Source organism: Xenopus laevis, chromosome 8L, assembly GCF_017654675.1.
Source record: "Xenopus laevis strain J_2021 chromosome 8L, Xenopus_laevis_v10.1, whole genome shotgun sequence".
Classification (NCBI taxonomy): Eukaryota; Metazoa; Chordata; class Amphibia; order Anura; family Pipidae; genus Xenopus; species Xenopus laevis.
The window spans coordinates 129,850,688-129,876,266 of NC_054385.1; the positions used below are offsets into that span (position 1 = coordinate 129,850,688).

At 38.8% G+C, this 25,579-nt stretch overlaps 1 protein-coding gene across 1 annotated transcript; it reads left to right on the forward strand.

Moving 5' to 3' along the window:
* Window positions 1–649: 649 nt before the first annotated feature.
* On the forward strand, window positions 650–23,900 carry LOC108699442 (high affinity immunoglobulin gamma Fc receptor I). Its single transcript, XM_041573993.1, has 7 exons — window positions 650–730; window positions 6,310–6,427; window positions 11,774–12,025; window positions 12,112–12,384; window positions 21,184–21,462; window positions 22,251–22,532; window positions 23,673–23,900. Exons 1-7 carry the CDS (start codon window positions 650–652, stop codon window positions 23,765–23,767), a joined length of 1,380 nt encoding a protein of 459 aa, XP_041429927.1. The 3' UTR covers window positions 23,768–23,900.
* Window positions 23,901–25,579: the final 1,679 nt, after the last annotated feature.

Genomic DNA, 25,579 nt, shown 5'->3' on the forward strand with positions numbered 1-25,579 from the left:
TTTTCCTCCAAAAACCCCTTGAATTTCAGGAAGGCTAATGACATCTTAAAATGGGTCAGGGGACCTCTGCCATTGACTTGTACATAAACTTGGCAAGTTTTAGGTGGCGACCTATCAATTGAAAGCTATTTCCATGGTAAGGGGATGATAAATCTCAGATTCAAATTTGAGTTTGTTTGTGTTTTAACTCAAAAATGTGAGTTTTGACCCAAAAAACAACTCGAAAATTCTAATTCGAAAATACCATTTCAACCATAGTAAATCTGCCCCTATACAGTATATATGTACGTATATAATAGCATAAAAGCAAAACATTTACCTGATGCATTTTAAACTGATGGTTTACATATCCTTTTTATTTGACTAATATTCTAACCTCTTCATTAATTAATAATCCTTTTCCACATTACAGGGAGCACCTTCTAGTGTATAAATACTACATAGATGACCTATTCATTATATGAGTTCCCAGGCACTAGTGATGGCCGAATTTCTCCTGGTTTGCTTCGCTGAAAAAATTCATTATTTTCAATGACAGATAACTAAAACTCCACACTAATAGGATAACTGAGCACATGTAATATCAACTATGGCTGTGTTGAGTTCACATCATATACAACAATAGTAGAGGCTTCTGCAGGTTCTTATAATGCCAGTGGAGGTTCTGAAGGTCATGAAAAGTTTATGGGAACAGATAAGAAATCAATCATCAGAAGTTTACCAAGAAAAAGTACAGAACATCATACGTTTAGTTGTCAGTAACTGAGGGGTCATTCTCTATGTTCCTGTACAGGTTGATGAAGAAAAACCAAGCCCAGAGCTAAATAAGTATATTGCCAGTTAGTGAGCTATACAGAGGTAATATCCAGATTCTTAGAATTAAGGGTTAAGGATTGATGTTATAAAACATCATATAAAAAGAAACAAAGGGAACAAAAGATCCTACAATTAAAGGCTAAAGTTAAATGTCTGGCTTCTGCTTTAAAAACCCAGTGGGTGAGCTTTATCCTATAGGATAAACCCATGTAAATGGGATTTTCTTGGAGATTGTTTGGAATTCATTCCCAGGATTCCTTTTGTTTAGTTAAATCTGTATGAGGCAGTCTCCTCAACCCTAATGACTTGTATGGAATTTCCAGTGAAATTCTCTAAACGCAAATTTTGACGCAAGCGACAATTCCCCCTCTGATGCCTATTAAAGTCAATGGGTGCCTAGAATTATCGCCAGCGTCGAAATTGTCACCGGCGTCAAATATATTTTATATATATTCGCCAGCCAATTTTCACTGTAATTCCGCGAAATTATTTGCCAACGGCGAAACGCAGAAATTACAATAGACTCCATTTTATCCAAATAATCCAAATTTTTAAAAATGATTTCCTTTTTCTCTGTAATAATAAAACAGTCGCTTGTACTTGATCCCAACTAAGATATAATTAATCCTTATTGGAAGCAAAACCAGCCTATTTGGGTTTATTTAATGTTTAAATGAATTTCTAGTAGACTTAAGGCATGAAGACCCAAATTACGGAAAGATCCGTTATCCGGAAAACCCCAGGTCCCGAGCATTCTGGATAACAGGTCCCATACCTGTACTAGTTCATACTCACTGTGGCACAGTCAAGCACTTAACACAGTTGGAACACATGAGGAAATACTTGTGTGTAAGCATCATTATGTCAGTTAAGTGAGTTATGTGAGTACATTTTGCTTTGTTAATAGTGATGGGCGAATTTGCGCCGTTTCGCTTCACCGAAAAATTCGCGAATTTCACGCGAAATTAGCGAAACGACGCCGGCGTCTCGTTTTTGACGCCGGCGTCCGTTTTTTCGGAGAAAAAATTTTTGACGCCACGAATTTTCGCTTCACTAAAAAATTCGCAAATTTCATGCTAAATTCGCAAAACGACGAAAAATTCGTGAAACGTCGCCGGCGTCTCGTTTTTGACGCCTGCGCCCGTTTTTGACGCCGGCCCCCGCTTTTGACGCCGGCGCCCGTTTTTGGCGCCGGCGTCCGGTTTTTCGAAAAAAAAAATTGACGCTGCGAATTTTCGCGGGCGTTTCGCGAATTTATTCGCTGGCGGCAAAACGTGCAAATTCGCCGCAAATTCGCCCATCACTATTTGTTAAACGAAAGTAGCTCTATCAGTATATGCACACCATTTCACATACATATATACATACATACATACATACACAGAACTAAATGTGAACCTTGAGATTACTGTAGTCCTGGATATTTTGCCTGCCCAAGAAAGAAGACTTCTAAATATTAATTAGCCAGAAAAAAAGGTTCAGTTAATTCAGTTCATCTTTGCTCAGACAGAACTTTTGTTATTTATAATAATAGGAAAGGTGCAGAAGGTGAGGTGTTATTTGGTAATTTCCTGTTTAGCGATTTTCTTTCTAAACCTCGACAATGACACTGACAGAACATTGAGCCACAGGAAGCTGCTATATATTCACTGACCAGTTTCTGGGTTACGGCAAAATGTTAGAAATTATACGATGACGGCTTTAATCTGTAAGTACATTTTTATTTCTTTATTATTATAAATACACACTGCAAAGTGATCTTGGTAATTGTCCTGGAACAACTTGCTACATTCTTATGAAAGTCACCACCGGCTGTAGAGTATCGTGGAGAAGAATAAACCTTAAACTGAAACCCAGTGTAATATCTATAACATCTATAGCAGAACTTGTAACTTACATGATGGACTCCATACCTATTGGCTCCTCACTGTGTTGCATTAGAATCATGCACTGAAACTATACTAGGAAGATTGTTAGAGTTCAAGATAAATTAATTCTAAATTCTATTCTTTAAAACTATCTTTAGAAATAAGTTAAATCAACTAGACTTGTGTTTTTCTTGAAGACCTTTCACTAGTCACCCAACTGGCTTTCTTAATTCAGACTGACTTGTAAATGTTATTTTTATGGAATAAATATCCTGGAATGTTGCTCCACACAGCATCATCCACAAGGTTGTCATGAAGTTAGGTGTTGATTTTATTAGCAAGATTGGAGCTTTGATGTGTTAATAAACCTTCCAGGGAAAGGTGCCAAAACAGCATTGTATGTGGCAATAAGGGGCAGATTTACTAAGGGCCGAATTTGGAGGGTTAAAAAACCCTCCAATTCGACCCTCGAAGTAAAAATCCTTTGAATTCGAATATCGAATTTGAAGATTTTGCTCAAAAACTTCGATCGAATAATCGAATAAAAATCATTTGATCGGATCGAACGATTTGAAAGATTTTAATCAATCGATCAAAGGATTTTTATTCGATCAAAAAAAAAAAAACTTCGAAAACTGCTGGGGAAGGTCCCCATAGGCTAACATTGCACCTCAGTAGGTTTAAAGTGGCTAAGTATGAAGTTGAAGTATTTTTTTAAGAGACAGTACTTTGATTATCGAATGGTCAAATGATTTTTACTTTGAATCGTTCGAATCATTCGATTCGATCCAAATCGATCAAATTTGACCAATTCGATGGTCAAAGTACTTCGATGGTCAAAGTACCAAAAAAAATACTTAGAAATTTGAATATTTTTTTATTCAAACTATTCACTCGAGCTTAGTAAATCTGCTCTAGATGTCCCCTCGCCGCCTCTATTCACACTTGGATTGGACAGGAATTTAAAATATCTCATTAGGCCTATGAAAGTAACACAATGTATAAACCATATACTGTATGTAACAAACACAAAAAGTATTACTAAAGTGGTACTTAAATGCTTCCGGATTAGCAAAAATGTCCCCTTCAGCATCAGATATCTGTTGGAGATATGGAAAGGAAAAAGCTAATTTATATCATATTTGGTGGTCATGTATAGCACCATTTTGGCAAGATATACAGGGATAAATACAACAGATAGCAAAATTACTATTTCCCCAGCTTTATTTTTGCTTAACATTCCTATGAATTTAGTTCCTGCCCCATACCAAATAGTGGTGTCACACTTCATGATAGCCAGCAAACCAGCTTTTAGCCAAAAATTGAAATCAACTTGCCAAATCAACTGATGTATCATGGGCAACTTTATAATAAAACAAAGGGGAAATTGGTTTTGTTTAATAAAATGCGGAACAATTGGGAAGCCTGGTTTCTGTAATATATAATATGTACAAAATATCAAGGGGGTTATTTATTAAGGTTTGAGTTGGGTTTTCCATAAAAATTCGAGTTTTCAACTTTTTGGTCAAAACTCACATTTTCAGGTTGAAAAAAACTCGAAATCTTTTGAGTTATATTATATCCCAACCCTGGAAATAGCTTGAATCTGAAAATACAACATCTAAAACCTGTCAAGGTCATGTAGGAGTCTATGGCAGACGTCCATTGAATCATTTGAAGCTGTTAATAGCCTCCATGATGTTTGAATTTTTTTTCAGAGGGTTTTGCATGAAAGCTCGAATGATTCAAGCGATATACGTTTTCTGTGTTTCAGAACTGTAACTCGCAGAATCAAGTTTTTTTTTCTTAAATAAGATACCATTCGAGTTGTGAGTTCATTCAAGGTATGAACAACTCTAACATTCAACCTCTGATAAATAACCCCCTTAGTGTACAGGAACTATCCTGGTATGCCTTTCCCTACCCCATAATGTGTTGACCCTCAGATCTCTGTATATAATCCAGATCCATAGTATTTTGTTACCTGACATGTTCATATTTTTTAGATGTACCACCTTGACGAAAAGTACCTAATACCTAGTGCCTTTATTGTCTTGAGAACTTATGGGCCTATTTATCATTGCCCACACTGTCATGCTGAGGCAATCATAGAAGGAAACCCTGTATAAATATAAAAGATTTGACACCTAAAAACAGCAAACTTAGTTTATTAAAACTAATTCTCACATTATTTCAGGAGTGATTTGTTTTTAACACTATCCATTCATATTTTCCCTAATCTAGATCAATTAGCCCTTTAAAAATAGAATTCCTTGGAGGTATATCATATATTTTTTGGATATATGGAAGGGCTGTTTATCCAGGAGAGAAAGTAGGATGTAGTCCCCCAATGAAAATGTTTGAATGCAAATCTATCCATGTGCTGAAAAAAAATACTTCTTTGTAAGACATTATTGTTTGTTGTTATCTAGCGCATTTATTATATCATTTAATGAAAGGTCTTCAAAAAAATAACACTGATCTAGGAGATTTAGCCTCACATATAAGTCACAGACAAGGCTGGTTGAATTCTTGGTTTTACTTGCCCTTATACAGAGTGACATTTTGATTTGTTTACATCATAAAAGGCTTCCCTGTACATATAAAAATGTTGCACTTGAGTCATGACAGACGTTGTAGGCATCAGACATCAGTAACTAGTCTGCATATGGTCTTAAAAGGAAAACTATAGCCCTGAACAATGTAGGTCTCTATAAAAAGATATTGCGAAATTCGCGAAATGGCGAAAAATTCGCGAAACGCCGGCGCCCGTTTTTGACGCCGGCGTCCGTTTTTTCGGAAATTTTTTTTTTGCCGCAGGCGATTTTTTTCCGCGAATTTTCATGGGTGTTTCGCGAATTTATTCGCTGTCGGCGAATTGCGCAAATTCGCTGCGAATTCGCGCCTGCCGAATAAATTCGCCCTTCACTACATAAAACAGCTCATATGTAAAACCCTGCTTCCTGTAAATAAACTATTTTCATAATAATATACTTTTCTAATAGTATGTGCCATTGGGTAATCCTAAATAGAAAATTGCCATTTTAAGATTTAAGGGCCACCCCCTGGGATCCTACGATTCACGGTGCACACAAACAAACCAAACAAATCATAGAGTTAGAGCTGCAGTATTTCTGGTCAGGTGATCTCTTCCTGTTACAGTTAGAGCTGCAGTATATTTGGTCAGGTGATCTCTTCCTGTTACAGTTAGAGCTGCAGTATTTCTGGTCAGGTGATCTCTTCCTGTTACAGTTAGAGCTGCAGTATTTTTGGTCAGGTGATCTCTTCCTGTTACAGTTAGAGCTGCAGTATTTCTGGTCAGGTGATCTCTTCCTGTTACAGTTAGAGCTGCAGTATTTCTGGTCAGGTGATCGCTTCCTGTTACAGTTAGAGCTGCAGTATTTCTGTCTGAGGCAGCACACAGACCATCACAAAATGGTGGTTTAAGGCAAGAGATGTAAAAGGGCAATATTTACTTAAATATAATTTAATTCCAGATTGATAAGATTCTTTAATATGCCACTTAATATGCTATAAACTATCTGTTGCTTAAATATTTACAGTATTTTGTGGGTAAAGTTTTCTTGAAGACTGAAGATTGGTAACTGTATATTTTTTTAAGTAGCCATTGTACTGCCAAATATATTATACGTTTAATAAAGGGGTGCATAAGATATCTATATGTTTGTTTCTATTAACAGGTTATTGGCGCCTGCTTACAGTTTTGTTCATTAAAACATCAGGTAAGAACTCTTTAACGCTTTAACAGAAATACAGGTATGAGATCCATTATACAGAAACCCATTTTTCCAGAAAGCTCCAAATTATGGGAAGGTCAACTCCCATAGACTCTATTTTAATCAAATCATTAACATTTTTTTTAAATGTTTTTTTATTTTTTTCTGAAATAATAAAAAAGTACATTGTACTTGATCCCAACTAAGATATAATTAATCCTTATTGGAGGCAAAACAATCCTGTTTAGGTGATTTTTTTTACATCGAGATCCAAATTACAGAAACATCCCTTATCCAGAAAATCACGGGCCCTGATCATTCTGGATAACAGGTCTCATAGCTGTAATTCATTAGATAGTTGTTTTTATAATGAAACAATGTGAAACAGAGTGTGATGTAAATATAACCCTGAAAGAAAGTCACAACGTATAGAAAAGATTGCAAATTATACAATTTACAACTCAAAATGAGAAAAAGGGGAAATGGAAAGTTACAGAGATATGCAAAATAAGTGCAGAATAAGTGATGAAAATGGACTGGCAGAAAGGAAAGCCCTGGAGCTATAAGACTGGCAAAATCAGATGTAGATGTGAGTGTGTAAGAAGGAATGAGCTAAGGCAGGGAAATGCCAGGCTGTGGGTGGAGAAAGACAGGGATGTGATGTCAGGGGAAGAAGCAGTTCACTTCCTTATCTTCAAACATCCGCCCTCTCCTTTTTGCATATTTTGTGAAATGTCGGGAGTTTCTTTTTATGTGTCATATTATCTATTATTAAGCAAATGTGGATGTATTCCTGCATGTATTGTTATATTTTGGTTTCAGTACAGTCATACAGTATAAACATGAGAGCGTTTTCATGTTATTATTCATTGTGAGAACTCACTCTGGTGGTCCAGTGGGCTGGTGGGGACGCACACGTCGCGAGCGTTGCTGGTGTCATGACGTCATTGCGTTTTGGCACAAACTTTTGAATATTTAAAGGGTATTGGATACAAACTAATTTCCCGTTGTTAGATTCTACTTGCCAGTGTCCTGGGTGTGTTGTATCATGTTTGATTCCTGGTTTTGACCCCTGCCAATATTGACCCTTGCCTGCCTGAATATCCCAAACTCTGCTAATCCTGCCTGCCTGACGATTCTACCGGTATTGACCCTTGCCTGTCTGACCTTACTTGAACTCTGCCCGCACCGACCCCGGCCTGTCTGACTACGCTTTGTCTATCCCAAGAACTGTGCCTTCTATCCAAAAACCTTGATAATGACTGTGCCCCTTTGCTCGTCTTTTATTAAGACCTGGTGACATCCAATTAGCTGAGGGCTCCTCCCGAAGTGAAAGGCGGCTGTTAAAGGCAGAATCAGAGCCGAGACCAGGTTCTGGGTTTAGGGTGCCAATCGTGACAGTACAATGGGCCCAAGATGGACACCAAAGGTCATGCTGCCGCAGCTCCTCATACCACTGGAGCACTCCTCACCAACCTTCTCAGCGCTTGGAGGAACAAGAGCGGAAACAAGATTACTTGGTTCAAGGTCTGCACATCCTGCCTATCTCTCAGGTTAGAAGCCATGCAACAGATGCCAAACCCTGCAGTCCAACCTCCTGTGGCAGATCCCATGAGTCCTTCTACTTCAGCTGCTTCGGATAATTGGAGTAATCTCCATGAACCCAAGATTTCCTTCCCTGACAAATTTTCTCTTTTCTAAATTCGTTTTCAGGAGGCATGTAGGTTGTATCTCAGCTTTTTCCCTTATTTCTTCCCTACAAAAGAGGAAAAAGTAAGGTTCATAATGACCTTGTTGCAAGGTGACCCACAAATTTGGGCATTAAGGTTACCCCCATCTGACCATGCCCATTTTTCCCTGGAGTTATTTTTTAATACCATGTTGTACGATGACCCAGATCCTGTCACCTCTGCTGATACTGCCATCTGTAAACTCCGGAGGAGTACTGTATGGAATTCTGCCGCTGGTCTGTTGAGACAGGGTGGAATGACACTGCTCTTCGTAGCCAATTTTGGGTGGGGCTTAATGATTCTGTCAAGGACAGCTTGGTTAATTATCCTCCACCGTCCACTCTAGATGACCTCATTAGGTTAGCCATCCAAATTGATAGGAGACAAAGAGAGAGTAGGGCTGAAAGGGGTAAATATTTTCCTGCTGTGGTTAATACTGACACATTACCAACTCCCTCGCTACCTCTTCCTTAGGAGGAACCCATGCAATTGGGGGTCACTCATTTCTCCCCTGAGGAAAAGGCTCGGAGGTGATCCCAGGGTCTGTGTTTATACTGTGGGGATAAGGGTGATTTCCTTAACCTTTGTCCTAAGAGGCCGGCAAACTTCAAAGCCTAAATGGAGAAGGGGAGCTCCATTTGGGTCCACAAGTTTTCTCTCCCCAGTGTTCCTCTAGGATATTGGTACCTGTCAAATTATCTTCGTCTGGGGTATATATAGTTAGTATATCTGCATTTGTGGGTTCTGAGGCAGCGGGAATTTCTTAGATGCTGCCTTCACAGTAAGGTATAATATACCTCTGGTTCCTCTTACACCTACTATGAGAATTTTTGCAATTGATAAGAGTCCACTTGGCTCAGGTCTGGTAACCAAAAAGTCTATGTCATTAACTAAATAAACCAACAATGTGCATTTTGAGGAGTTATCATTCCATATTATTGATAGTTCCTATTCTTCTCCTCTAATTTTGGGGTTACCTTGGTTACAGGTACACAACACTCACATAGATTGGGTAACTGTGGAGATCAGAGCATAGTAGCGGTCTCTTATGGAATTCTGGCTTTGAAATTTGGCTCCGGTGAGGCTGGCAAGGTCCTATTTATTTGATAGAATGTGAATAAATGCTGTGCCCATTTTCACCATTTCTGGCTCCTGGTGTTTCATTATGGAATGTAACAATGGGGTTAAATGGGATAGCTGAAGGCCATAGATGCAAAGATCCGATCGTACGAATCAACGTACGATCGGACTTTCCCATCTCCCGACCCTCCACTAACCATTCAGATCAAAGTCTTTACCATTCCGATCAAATTAGAACAGATCACCCAATGTTCTGCCCCTGACAGCAATCGTACGATACTTATGTCTGACAACACTAGTGACAGTCTCGCACTGAAAATCGTACGATCGGCAATACACGCAGAGATATTATCGGCAGGCGACAGAAATTTTCTAACCTATCCGATCGACCAAACGACCGATCTCCGACGGACGAAAAATGTCGGGACTCTCCACACATGGTCCGAAAATCGTACGAATCCACGATTCGTACGATCGGATCTTTGCGTCTATGGCCAGCTTTAGGGGCAATTGAGGAGTTCCCTTGTCATGTTAAATTTAGCTTTGACAGTGTTGTAAATCTTTTTTCAATGCTTCTGCATAAATATGATCTAAAGCATAATATGTACTTCATGCAAGTCCTTAAACTGTACTTCCTCTTAATAACTAAAACTAAAGGAAGTATTTCCAAAGATTCTTTTAGGCTGGTTTGGTCTCCTTATTTTGAAATCTGTAACTCCAATACTGGCGATCAAATAATGCACTTTCTTGATGTTAGATGACCTATCTGACACTCCAGATGATAAATGGGCTTTTTCTTTCTTTTATTACTTGTGCATCCACTGGCTTAGTTAATTTTTAGTTCGTTTTTGTTATTTTTCATGAATGATATAGTTTTGATAATATCATGCCATTGTCTCCTTTGCAACATATTTTGTTCATCTGCATAACATTTGTTGTCATTTTGATTTCATTTGTTTAATATGAAAATCAAATAAAATATTTTAAACAGTAAAACTGTACTTCCCATATAATAGAAGATAGAAACCTTGAGCCCAAAATACTGGCACCTTTTAATTTTTTTCACATAACTCATTACAGCTCTATAATTTGCCAACTAGCGTGACAAACTCCAGCTCAAACAAAAGCTAATTCAATAATAGTCTCTGACACAAATCCTGCATATAAAGAGCAGGAATTTTGTCAGTCATGAGTTCTGAGTTATGCTGAAAGAGTGAGCTCTGATACACGGTACAGACAAAAGGAGACTCCAGCAAAAAAGATGTATTAGACCAACTGTCAAACAAAATCTGACTCCTACATGAAGAGGGAATGGAGAGAGACAGATGCTGAGAGGGGGCAGTGAAGAGAAATGTGCTTTAGAAAATACTGCATTCCTCTTCAATCTGTTTTATAATGCCATTATCTCCTCCTCTCCTCATACTCTACTTTTTCTCCTATAGTATGTTCTCCATTCTTTACCTTTTACATTAGCTATGCTTTCTATTTTTCCTTATTTTATCATTTTTCTTTCTCCACCCCAGATAAAAAGTACACCATTCTTTCCTATATAAAATGTTCCATAGCATGAACCAATTCACCCAAATGGCAAAAAATAAAAATAAGTGTAGGCATTGTTTGGTATAATCTCTTTAAATATCACTCTGCCCACTCATCCCTTCTTTGAATCCCATTAACCTGTTGGTCCTGCCTCATTTATTTTTTTAACCAGCCCTGTAATAAGACGTTTCCCATGTCCAGCAATATGGTCTCAGACCAGTTAGACCAGCAAAAATGTCAAGAAAAAGAAAAAAAAAACCAGAACATGAAAATTAACTCTTTAAATGCGATCTTTTGGAGATTTGGAGAATAGGTAACAGAGGATGGTTGAGGGTAATTGAGGAATTATATAATAATAAAGAGTATTGGGTTTGGTTTTATTGATTAAACAAAAGTTTAATACTATTAAATCTTTACTTGAAAACTGATGGATGACCCAATGAATGCAGCACTACTTACATTCATCAGCATTTTATTCCTTAGAAAAAGGCCCTCCTTTGGCTTAGTGCATAATGTAATACCCCCTGTTGAGATCAGAGCCCCAACCTTTCTTTGATTGTCTGGTTTTCCCTTTGGGAAAAGCCTGCAAAAACAAGTTATAAATAGACCCTCACCCCCTCTGCTTGTGTCAGTGCAGCCTGAGATAGCTTTGGCAAAGTTTAGGGGATCTCAGTAAACACTCACTAGGGGATTCTCACTAGAAAACTCTCATTTTAGAGGCGGAAAAAAACGTTGAATTTTTCAAGATTTATTATACCCCAATGCTGCAAAAAGCCAGAATAGCCATACCTGGGTGAAACATAGGATGATGGCAAGACCTTAAACCTGTGTTTTTGAACATGTATTGTTCTGAGGTTTAGTCATCTGTATATAAATGTGCAGTTTAGGGTATTGCTACAGATTTTTACAAATGAGATCATATTTTATAATAAAACTGAATTCCCTGGCAATGTATCATTGTCTCCAAATGTAGTAATATTTAAACTAAACTCTGTTTCCCCAGGAACTTCTGTGATTTCTCTCTCCCCAAACTGGAACCCAATATTCATAGGAGAATCTGTAACTCTGACCTGTAATGTGGCTCCTACTGCCCAAGGGAACCTGGAATATTCCTGGTACAGAGACGGACACCGGATATCTGGGGATCAGCAGAGACTTGTCATTCATCATGGCATATGGTCAGACAAGGGGCAATATCAGTGCCAGGCTGGTGCCAATGAGAGAAGTGATCCTGTTCATCTAGATTTGAAGACTGGTAAGCTACAATGTTTAAAACTGAAAATGATGCAATACAATGGAAAATTAATTTACATTTTAAGAACTGTTTTTCTTTCATTTCAGGTTGGGTCATCTTGCAGGCGCCCTCTGCTGTCCATGAAGGAGACTCCCTATCTCTCAGGTGTCACAGTCGGCCTGGATATGATACAAGGAACACAGTATTTTACAAGATCAATAATATCATTCAATCCCAAGTCAGTGAGTCTGAGTTACACATAGGAAGAGTGGATGTTACTGCGTCTGGCACATACAAGTGTAAAAAGGAAATGTATTTTTATTATCTTACTGGCAATCGCTATCGCTCTAATGGAGCTGAACTACAAGTTAGAGTCCAAGGTAAGGCCTAATTGAAACCAGTGTTGCATTCAGCGCTGTGGGACAGTAAGGGTCCATTTATGATTGCAGGAGCTTTTGTACTCAGGCAACCATAGAGGAATTTACTAATCACGCCGGGTTTTGTGCTGAAAAAAGCTAAAGGGATACTGTCATGGGAAAACATTTTTTTTTTCAAAATGAATCAGTTAATAGTGTTGCTCCAGCAGAATTCTGCACTGAAATCCATTTCTCAAAAGAGCAAACAGATTTTTTTATATTCAATTTTAAAATCTGACATGGGGCTAGACATTTTGTCAATTTCCCAGCTGCCCCTGGTCATGTGACTTGTGCCTGCACTTTAGGAGAGGAATGCTTTTTGGCAGGCTGCTGTTTTTCCTTCTCAATGTAACTGAATGTGTCTCAGTGGGACATGGGTTTTTACTATTGAGTGTTGTTCTTAGATCTACCAGGCAGCAGTTATCTTGTGTTAGGGAGCTGTTATCTGGTTACCTTCCCATTGTTCTTTTGTTTGGCTGCTGGGGGGAAAAGGGAGGGGGTGATATCACTCCAACTTGCAGTACAGCAGTAAAGAGTGATTGAAGTTTATCAGAGCACAAGTCACATGACTTCGGGCAGCTGGGAAATTGACAATATGTCTAGCCCCATGTCAGATTTCAAAATTGAATATAAAAAAATCTGTTTACTCTTTTGAAAAATGGATTTCCGTGCAGAATTCTGCTGGAGAAGCACTATTAACTGATTCATTTTGAAAAAAATTTTTTTCCCATGACAGTATCCCTTTAATACCAGGTGTATTCAAGCAGCCTAATTAATATAGATTTAAGGGGTGAGTCTCTGGGAGGCCAGTTAGTAACAGAATGCAGTAGTCTAGACGGTATAACACAAGGGCATAAATGTTTGATTTAATAGTTGCTTGAGAAAGTAAGAAACTAATCTTGGAAAAACTACAAGTTTTGATGTGCTATCAAAGAGGTGGTAAATACAATTCTTTATGATCAATTCTATATATATGGCTTACACTTGTTTTTTAGTTTTTTTTAATAATGAAATATGCATGTGTATGAATAATGAGCAATTCCTTATCTGATATCATAACAAAGGGTGAAAGAAAGGGTTTGTTTATACTGAGGACTTTTCTGTTCTGTAGAAAAAACAAATTTCATAATTAAAACTAGGGATGCACCAAATCCAGGATTCGGTTCGGGATTCGGACAGGTTTCTGCCTTTTCCAGCAGGATTCAGCCGTATCCTTGTGCCTTTTTTGGTGTTTTGCTTCATAGCTGATCCAAGGGGCCCATATCTCTGCAAAACTATCCATAACACCTTGTACTTGTGCTGACAACTGCTCCATTGTGAAGATTACTTTTGTTTTTTGCCAAGTTATATCTGGCTTCAGCCAACTTATAGCTAGGCTCCACTATGCTGCTGAAAGGATGTGTTTAGTTAAGTTTCTGGACCGTTTGCTTAGATCCTTTATTGGGTAATTATGTAACATCTCTCATGGGTTTAACGGAAAGATTATTGAACTTTTATTCAGTACTGTCGCGCTATTGGGCAGTCCCACCATGTGTGAACTAGAGTACCAATATCTCCACATCCCCTGAAGCACTGGGGTGAATGTAATGAAGAGATTTTGTTTTTCAACATGGGGTCATGTACCATCTGGTAAGGAGTTTGTATGATATTTCCTTAGTAGCAACGTTCTCAGAAACCCTTTTAGTGGATGCCCAGATTTTATTCCATCCATTTTCTGGCAATGGGATAGGCAGGTCTTGCTCCCATACTGCACAATACGGAGGCTGTGATTGCAGTGTGACTCCCAACATTTGGGTATAGAGCAAAGAAATCATTCCTTTAGCAAAAGGGCAATTATTACATATAGTTTCAAACACTGTTAAATCTTTGGTAGCCATATTTTGTATCATAGATTTTACAAAGTGCCGAACTTGGGTATAAGCATATTTGTCCGTAGTCCGTAAACCCATATGCAAACTGGAAGGATTTCATACTACTTGGACCCAAGAGCGACCTAATAGTACCAAGATGGTTCTGTGTCCATTTCTCAAAGCTTTGAGATTGTAGTCCTGGTGGGAATGAAGGGTTCCCGACTATTGTTTGCATTAAAGAATTAGGTTTGCTCAGTGAGTACCGATGTTTACAAGAGTCCCAAATGCATAAAGAATGTTGAACAATCAAATTATTAGTCATATATAACATTCTTGCCTTGCGGTCAGACCAAAGTAAGTTAGCGGGAGACAGGATGACAGTCAATCGATTCCATTTCCACGCAGACTGTTGATGATGACGGGAGTTGCCATTTTACCAATTGTCCTATTTGCGCTGCTTTATAGTACAGTAGAATATTTAGGATACCCAGCCCTCCTGTTATGGGTTTACGTTGCAATACTGAAGTGGAAACTCTGGGTGTTTTATAGTGCCAGTTATAAGCAGACATTTGTTTTTGCAGTTGTGCAATGTCTTTCAGCGGGACAGCAATTGGAAGCACGCAAAAATAATATAACAATTTAGAAAGCCAGGACATTTTAATGGCACATATGCGCCCAAGCCATGTAATTGCATAGCGTTTCCAACATTCCAACACTTTAAAAATAGAAAAATAGAGTGGGCAGACTAGTCAGTGGCTTAGTCAAGGTCAAAAGTATATCGTCTGCATATAGATTTATTTTGTATTCTTTAACCCCCTTCCATTGATATCCTGCAATAGTTTTATTGGTACGAATCATTTGTGCTAAAGGCTCAACTGCTAATGCGAACAATAGTGGAGATAAAGGGCACCCTTGTCAGGTACCATTACAAATCTTAAATCTGTTAGACAAATGACCCCTAACCTTAGTACATGCTACAGGATTAGAGTATAAACCTTTTAATGCAGTTAAAAATGTCCCAGTGATCCCAAATTTCTGTAGGACTGCAATCATATAAGGCCACTGTAGGGAATCAAATGCCTTTTGAATATCTAAGCTAACTCTCAACATCTGTTCCTTAGTTTGGTTCACCCTTTGAATGACATTAAGGATTCTCTGAATATTATCAGCTGTATTTCGCATAGGGATAAACCCTGTTTGATCGAGGTGAATCAATTGCGGTAAATATGACGCCAATCTAGTGGCCAATATTGAGGTAAATAATTTCAAATCAACATTTATCATGGAGATAGGTCTGAAGTTAGTATATTGGTGCCTGTCAGTATGTGGCTTAGGTATAGGCAATATTATTACCTCTAATAGTTCCTGGGGGAGCGCTTTGCCCTTAAATATGTTATTAAAAGCTGCAAGAAGTTGGCGAATTAGCAATTTCAAAAAACATTTATAAAATTTGGAGGTATACCCATCAGGGCCCGGGCCTTATTATTTTTAAGTCAACCTATTGCCAATTCTATTTCTTCCTTAGAAATAGGTGCATTTAGCTTAGCCCGCTGCTCCGAATCAAGACATGGTAGACTTAAAGTAGCTAAATCTGCCTGGCATCGCGACAAATCTGGCTTAATGGCCTGATTATAAAGGTCAGAATAGTATTCTTGGAAGACATTTGAAATACTAGTTGGATCAATAACTGACTTGCCCAACTTATTAAATATGCTAGATATTGGTGGTCCTTGCTCATATAGCTTTAATCGCCTAGCAAATTGGGTTGAGGCTCTATTAGAAAAGGCATAAAATTTGTGTCTTGTCCATTTCAGACATTGTTCTGCCTCAGTAAGCTGTAATTCTGCATGTTCCCACTTAATTCTCTGAACATCATTAAGTGCAATCGGATTGCCTTTCTTATAACATTGGGCTAATTGGGTTGTTAACTGTTTGCATTTTTCTAATCTACTTTTTTTTAGCTTGAGCACCTAATTGTATTAGATGACCTCTCAGATATGGTTTGAATACTGCCCATATCATTGAAGGGGAAATGTCCAGTGTACAGTTGTGTAAAAAATATTCCTCTATATGATCATCTAGTGCCAAAGTAATTTGTGAATCAAGCAATAAAGACTCATTGAATGACCATAGCCTAGATTGAGGTGTATGAGGGCCAACTGAATTGTCAGTAAGCATACATTATGATCGGACCAGCCTACTGGTGTTATATCCACTTCCCTAAATTATGGGGCAGAGTCAGAATGCGCAAAAATATAATCAATACGAGAAAACAAATCGCGTGGGGCTGGATAAAACATATATATTTAGACTGGGTAGGGTTCAAGTATCTCCATGTATCTTATAAGAACTGTTTATCCAAAAGGTGTCTTACCGACTTAGATATCTCTCGGGAATGGAGTGCAAGGATGGACCTGTCCCTAGGGCCTTCCATAACAATATTGAAATCTCCCGCCAATATATTTTGTCCTTCTGCGTGCTGTTCTAAGTGTCCCAAAAACTCTACTAGAAAGGGATTAGGGGAGTCATTGGGCACATATACATTTGTTGTTAGATTATTTTCTTCCCATTGTACGTAGTAACTAAAATAAGATATCTGCTTTCACTATCCTTTATAGTACGTTGAATGGTTAGAGGAAGACCTTTCCTAAAAAATATACCAACACCTCTGGTTTTGGAATCAAATGTAGTTTATATCGCTTGCACATAATTTTTATCAAAAAAACTAAGCTTTCGGCCCATGGAAAAATGAGTCTCCTGTAACATGACAACATCAGCATGTGCCCTCTTATGATATAAGAATGCCGCTTTACGTTTAGACTGGCTATTAAAACCTTTAACATTATGTGATACTATTGTCATAGATGCCATTAATAGTAAATAGGAAAATATGCGCACCAAATACTTATCTGCACCACAGGAGACTCATCGAACTATCTATGCCGCAATTGTAGAATCGGAAGTGGGGGACCCAAAACAGAAAGAAAAAGAAGAGAAATGCCAAGGAAGGCGAAAATAGTAGAATTAGAAAAAACAAACAAAACTTGTAATTCCCACATTTTGCCAACATTATTGAAGATTTGTAGCCATACTGGTGGAAACTGGCAGTGGGATACTTTAATGTTCAGTCCAACCCAGAGTCCTCCTGGGTGCCGACGTCTGTCGGTTAGGGAGGTTTTCATGAATGCCCTCAATCGCGAAGCTCCGTCAGGAGGCAGCCCCACCCACTGCAACAAACTGTGAAAGAGAATCAACTGGAAACTTACATAATATTTTTTGAACAACTGGTAAGGCTTAGATAAGGAGTCAAGGAGGTGCCAACTCAGAGGCCTTTTTCAGTTCCACTTTTTGTGAAATAGTACCTCTTGTATTCCGCATGGCTGCACATTGCTCATCCCCCTTCTAGGCCCATCTTCTTTGCAAATGGGACCAAGTCATCCGGATCATGCAGAATATGTGTTTTATCTTGATGAGTTACAATAAGCTTAAATGGGAAACCCCATGTGTAATGTATCCCTCTCTCTCTCTCAGCTGCATTGTAAGCCCCTTCAAAGCCCATTGCTTAGCAAGAGTTGAGGGCGCTAAATCCGAAAAAATTTGTAAGTCCCTCTACTGAAATGTAACTGTTGCCATATTACGAGTTTCATGCATGATGGCTTCCTTGCTGGTGTAATAGTGAAGACGCAAAGCCACATCTTTAGGACGATCTGGAAACTCTCTATTATGGCCTAGGGCTAGCCTCCATTCTTCCTCAGAGACTGTGGGTACTATGGACCGGAACAGTTCTAACAAATATGCGGTTAGCTCTGTCACAGTACTGTTATTTGGAATACCTCGAATCCTTAGGTTCTGCCTTCGGTCCCTGTTTTCGATATCCTCAATGTGGTGCTGCGTCATAGTAAATCATTCGCCAGGCGTTCATACTCATCCACCAAAGTGTTATGCCTATGTACCGCTTCAGTCATTTTAGTTTCCAGGTGCACAGTTCTTTGGCCCAACTCCGTGATGTCAGCTTGTAGCGTAGTAACAGCTTTTGCGATCGAGTCTGAGACCACATCGGAGATCTTAGAATAAAGCTGATCTAGCTGAAACTGTAGTTCTCGCGAGGTCACCGCAGCGGCCCAATCCGCAGAACATTCCGACTGCGTGGGAGAAGAAGCTACGGCACCATCTTGGGGAGGAGCCTCGTTCCGTGGAGGCTGCGACCGTTTTAAATAGCTGGACAAGCTTTGTTGCTTCTTTGTTTTATGTTTCGGTGACATCCTTGTTCTCTTACTCTCGTCCACAAAACCAAATAATCTAGTTATTATCTAGTAGAAGTAAATCTAGAGCAACTAGATTTGCTGACGAGGTGCCAATGAGGTGACATCTACTTCTACTAGATATACCATGACCTGGATGAATAAAAACCTGATAATCTGATAATTATTGCTTAGGCAGAAGCCTTGAATGCCCATTCAAGAGTGGAAGAATTGAAAAGAACTGAAATTAAAATAATCTTCCAGTCTAGTTGAGATAGTAATGAATCCTGTTCAAGATTTTCATGAAGAAAGCTTTCATTCTGTAATAGAAAGCATGTTTTTTAAATACATAATTCCCTTTCCAGAGCTGTTCAGTACTCCACAAATAAATGTGAGGCCAGATCAGGTGACAGAAGGAGATCACATGACCATAACATGTGACACAAAGCTCAGCCCACGCAGAGAGACTACAGAGCTACAGTTTGTTTTCTACAGAAATGGGCACAATGTGCAGGGATTCAGTTTATCCAACCAATATGGAGTCCCCTCAGCTCAGCTGGAGGATTCTGGGAAATATACCTGTGAGGTACAAACTCCAACAAGTGTGAGTAAGAGGAGCAGAGAGTCACATATACAGATACAGGGTGAGTATGAAATAGTTCATGTTTCTCTTCCTTGAGTAGGTTAATCTGGACTTTTCTGTATTTGATTTACTATTTATTACTGGCAATTCCAGAAATTCTTAATTGAAATTAAATAAGGATATAGATTTCGATTTGATCACACCAGTTCCATTTATTTGACTCTGTTTTGACTAAATGAGACCACACTAAAGCTTTGCACAGGACCATAACATGTGACACAAAGCTCAGCCCACACAGAGAGACTACAGAGCTACAGTTTGTTTTCTACAGAAATGGGCACAATGTGCAGGGATTCAGTTTATCCAACCAATATGGAGTCCCCTCAGCTCAGCTGGAGAATTCTGGGAATTATACCTTTGAATAACAAACTCCATCTGGCACGAACTCCAAATGTCCCAAAATTGTATTCATCTTTTATTCCAAGCTTTATAAGTCTTCTACATTGATGTGTCAATTTTAATGGTGTCCAATGCGATCTGCATACTCATTAGTCATCTTGCCAGTAGAACTATAAAGCCATTACAAAATGTGACAATGGCTCCCAAAACAGGCATTCCTTCCCTGTTGGTTTTTAACCTTGTATACATTTTCAACTGAAAGAGACATGGAAAAATGGTAGTTCAGTTTACCTTATGTAACCATTTCTAGGAATGCTCCCTCAGAATAGGATCAAACACTGTTAAACACATTACCTGCTGCTAGTGATGGGCGAATTTGCGCACATTTTGAAAAATTTGCGAAACGGCGCTGGCGTCTCGTTTTTGACGCCGGCGCCCGTTTTTGACGCTGGCGCCCGTTTTTTCGACGCCGACGCCCGTTTTTTGTGCCGGCGCCCGTTTTTCGGAAAATTTTTTTTTTGACGCTGGCGAATTTTTAACGCGAATTTTCGCGGGCGATTCGCGAATTTATTCGCTCGGCGCGAATCACGCAAATTCACTACGAATTCGCGCCTGCCGAATAAATTCGCCCATCACTACCTGCTGCCAATCTAGCAAAGCTCCATGGAAATCTGAAAGACTAGGAACCTGGGATATTACAGTGCACTCCATATAATGGGAACAAAGGGTTATATTTCATTTTATTTAAGAAATAAAATATGGTCTCCTCCTAGACAGATAGCAGTGTGGTAAGACAAAGGATGGTCTCTCTGTACAGTTGCAACTCAAAGCCTTACCCCCTAGTTGATCTCAGCTGTGTGGTCTCTTATTCAGACTTTTCCTCTCTTGCTTGGAGTTTATAGCCTCTTTGGCAAACCCTGTAGTTTAATACACAAAAGCAGGCTTTCCCTTTGTCCTCCTTCTTTCTCACATGTAACCTGGGACTCCCAGGCACCTCTCCCACCTCCCAACCAATCAGATCACTCCCCTGTCTGTAACTGTGTTGGATGATGTCACATGCAGAGGAAGCTACAGCAGTTGGTATTGGCTAATTGATTCATCTTGCCTCCTTGTTTGGGTGGGCAATACAACCCATAGTTTTGTACTGATATGTAGAGTTTAGGAAAAAAATAAATTTATGGCTATAAAGTAAGTTACATTTTTCAATTCAATCTCACAGGATTTGTTGTCCCTGCTTTCCCCAAGCTGGCTCCTTCTTTTATACTAAAACTCAACTCCTTATCAAAGGCAGCCATAGCTGTAGCATAAAGATCAGACCTCTACCTGGCTGTGAAACCAGTCAACCTTGAGGGGCCTACTGGACCATTCACTTCAGGGACACTATAAAGTAACATTTCCCTAAACTAAAGTAGGAAAAGAAAAAACATATTTATTTCCCCACAACAAAACTCAAATTCAGTGAACATAAAGGACAGGAATTTGGGTGAAACTTAAAACCCATCAACCTGTTCCCCAGTAATGACTAACTAGAGACCAGTAAGTCAATGATACAGCCCACCAAGACATTTTATGGCCTCAGTCTACTCAGACACCCATTAGCTTTCTTTGTATGTAATCTGACACATTATATACTATAGTGTAGTGGTGGCATATCAAACATTACTTCTCACTGTTTCCCCAACTCTTTTAGAGCTGTTCACTATCCCACAAATAAAAGTGAGTCCAGATCAGATGACAGAAGGAGATCACATGCCCATAACATGTGACACAAAGCTCAGCCCACGAGAGACTACAGAGCTACAGTTTGTTTTCTACAGAAATGGGCACAATGTGCAGGGATTCAGTTTATCCAACCAATATGGAGTCCCCTCAGCTCAGCTGGAGGATTCTGGGAATTATACCTGTGAGGTACAGACTCCAACTGGCAGAGTGAGGAAGAGGAGTAACATAGTACATATCCAGATACAGGGTGAGTATGAATAATTTTACAGTAATTGTATTGTTTAAACCCCAAGATATTAAGATATGTTTATTATTTACATTAATTGCTCATTTTCTGACTGTGACCACCGATTAGTCAAGGAAGTGGTCAGCAGAAAGAAACAGAACTGCTCTGATATTCTTCTGCTTTGGAAAAAAACTAGAAACCTTTCTCAAATCTTTCCTAAGCAGAACAACATCAGAGCAGCCTATTTCTTTCTCCTGACAACTTCCTTGACTACTTGGTGGTCAGACTGGTTGAAAAATGACCAGCAGGTGTCGCTTTTGCAACCAATTTAATTCATATTAACAGTACATGTTTTCTTTAATATCTTGGAATTAAAAATAAATAATGATTGTACATTGCAAAAGTGCTTAGAATAGCCCCCTCGTCAAATTTACATTAACTTACTGTTAAGATTTAATAACCTTGAGATAGCGAGATAGCTGTCGTGCTGGGAAACCAGTCAACCTGGAGTGACCGATTGCACCAATATTTCCAGCAACACTAAAACTGAATTAGGAAAAGGAAAAACATATGTATTTCCCAAGAGCAAAACTTAAATTCCCAGAAGTTAAAAAGATATAGGACAGGAATCTGGATGAAAAAGCCAACCAACCAGTTTCCTAGTGGTTCTCCTACACAGTGATAGACAGCTGGAGCCCAATGAGCAAGATGTTTTTATGGCCAACTACAAATGCAGGAACTAGTGGTAATGGGGCCACAGGTGTTGTATAATGCTAAATTATTTTTATCCATTTTTCCAACTATTTTAGAGCTGTTCACTGCCCTACAGATAATAGTGAGCCAAGGTGTGTTGGTTGAAGGAGATCACATGACCATAACATGTGACACAAAGCTCAGCCCACACAGAGAGACTACAGAGCTACAGTTTGCTTTCTATAGAAATGGGCACAATGTGCAGGGATTCAGTTTATCCAACCAATATGGAGTCCCCTCAGCTCAGCTTGAGCATTCTGGGAATTATACCTGTGAGGTACAAACTTCAACTGGCAGTGTAAGGAAAATCAGCACAGAATCACTTATCCTAATACAGGGTGAGTAAAACCACCTAATGTTTCTAATAACTTCTAAACTAAAAGATCTGTTTTATATTTACTCTCTTCTGTACTCCTTTGTACTTAATTCAGTTTGTGTAATTGTTCACTCTCAGGAAATTCTAGAGTGCCTATAGGGTCTTTAGATGATGCCAGTTGGAGTCCATGCCAATTGGAGTGATGGAATTCCGTGTTATCTTCTATGTTATCCTTTTAGTAGTAGCCTGGTCTTTTGGCCAAGACTATTTCCCACAAGCACTTGCATCAAGAGCAGCTGCAAATAAGAGCTGTTGTCTCATGAATGGTTACTTTCTAAGCTAAGTGGATACTGAAGTCATGGTGGACACTGAAAAAAAAGAAACAGCATAAAAAGTCAAAGAAAATATTTAATATAAATACAAACAAATAAAAAAGTAATGAATATATATTTTATTCAAATTATTGAAAACTGAATTACTATTTTGTTTAGTGTCAAGCAAGAACTGTTCATATTCTACTGGAGTGCATAATGGACAACATTTGTCTTCCTATCTGTGGCCTGGACAGTTTATTGGAAAGTGGTGTAGAGTTTCATGTGCTTTCTTTATATAAAATTTATATTTTAGTGTATTTCCCTGACATGGAGGCATCATTTTTATAAATCATGTGACTCTAGGTGTGGCTTTAAAGGGTTACATGTGCAGTCCCTTACACATCTTACACACAGGTTAGTCACCACTTGTTGATTACACACCACACTCAGACTTTAACAGAAACCCCAGACTCCAAAAAAAAATGTAAAAACTCAAATATAAAAAGTTTGCGTATAAAAGCTTCCGAGTTCTTCAGCAGCTTCAGCAGTTGTCCTATGCAAAATGTAATCCATTTTTTAAATCCAAGTTTTTGGAGTTTTTGATCCATTTTGACCCATTGAAAAGATGAGTAGAATGTGAATTTACATATTTATCTAATAAATAAGCACACAAGATTGGTAACATTTCCAATTTCAAATTTTGATAACAGGTCTCCGTAGGGATCAGGCATGTGACAGAATCCCTTCCTAATGAAAAAAAATGATGTAATCATCTAAAGTTTTTCAATCACAAATGGTTGAGTTTAAAAAACATAATCTCATGTGATCTTCGCTATGTTTGGTTTCAGACAGACCCCAAACTATTCCCCGGCTGAATCTCACAAGACTGATATTATCTTTATTGCTATTCATCTGGGCTGTGTGTTTGATCTGTCACAGATAAATGAAGCACAGGAGATCTGGTAAGAGAAGAAGATAAGTCCAAGATTAGTTTTCTTGGATGAATCCATCACTGGAAACATTATTCTACACCTCATGCCATAAAATGATTTATTTGTTCAAAAAAATAAAATGCTGTTCAGATTATATAACTAAATCTATGGTTAATATAGTTTATTATCTTTCAGTTATTTTTCCAGCTTTTTTCCCCAAATCGCTCACATTTCCGAGTTTTTGCCCAAAAAAGTTGGATTTTCGGGTTCAACTCAGTGCAGACCACAAAAACTTCAGTTTGAGATAGGTGCCTCTCCCATTGACTTATACAGGACTTGACCGGTCTGAGATGGCGGATTTTCAGATTCAGGCTGTTTTTGCACCAAAAAGTCCAACCAGATAAATTCAAGTTTTAGTAAATATCCCCCTAAGTCTGTTTTACAGTTGGGATGGGGTGCAGTTCCCTAGGTAGTTCGGTATTTGGCAAGGGGGTGTCAGGGTTCCCTAGTTTTTAAAAGGGGAAGCCACTTGCTGGAGGAGGTGGTGTGCTGAAGGGTGGAGGTTGGCCTTAGTAGGCAAAGTGCTAGGAAAGTTTTGTTATAGCTCACTCTAGGAAGTGGAGGCAGGATCAGGTCAATTATTAGAGCAGCTAGAAGGTCCAATAAGGAGATCAGAAGGATTAGTGTGGTGCCTATGGTGTCACTGGCAAGTATAGGAACTCTTGCAGTTATGAGCAGGAATGAGTAATATATCACTTTGAGCTTCTACTGGTGTTGGGAACTAGTTCACCAATCTGTCCAGTAAGGAACCAGTTATTCAGAAACCTATTATACAAACATTTCTAAATTACAGGAAGGCCATCTCCCATAGGGGCAAATTCACTAAAGGGCAAAGTGGCCGATGCTAGCGATAATTCGCCAGAAAACCCATGCGCAGGGACATCACCAATTTACTAACAGGCATAGAGGACAATTCGCTAGTGAACTAGACCATCACTAGCATTCGTTCGCACTCTATCGCCCCCGGCCGTTATGCCGCATATTCTGCAAATTTTACTGAACGTTACCTCTTTCACCAGAGTTTACTTTGCCACCTCAGACCAGGCAAACTGAGACAACAAAGCTGCATCTTCCTTAATCTTATGTCAGTGACATGATATCCTGCATGCCGGAAATGCATTAAAGTTGTAAAAAACGCTGGCGACTTTTCTTTTTTTAAAGCAGGATTGCCTTCAGAAGTCCGAACTATTAAAGAAGTTTGTGTGAACATTTTTTCCCCAGACATTTGAAGGGCATGCCACATTAGTTTTAGGTTGGGCTCATGTGTAGGCCAGGACTAAGAAGGGCATTAGAGGATCATTAACATCACTACTACAGACGTCCATACAGCTTTTAGGTACCTGCCCTATCAAAGTGACCTTAGGGTAAGAGTTCTAGCGAAGGCAGAAATTAATGATCGTGACAGTTTGCTATGGAACGCTCGCACAGCTAAAGTAGCATTGGCAAAAATTTGCCAGCGTTTGGCTGCTGAGACGCAACTCCACATTTTAGTGAATTAGCATAGTGGTAACGGATTTCTGCCTGGCAAAGTCGTGTGAAGTGTGGTGAAGAGGTCGCTGGCAAAAATTCACCTTTTAGTGAATTTGCCCCATAGACTCCATTTTAATCAAATAATTGCAATTTAAAAAATAAATTCCTTTTTCTTTATTTAAAAAAAAAACAGTATTTTGTACATGATCTTAATTAAGCTATAATAAAACATTATTGGAGGCAAAACAATCCTATTGGGTTCAATTATTTTTAAATTATTTTTTTAGCAGGCT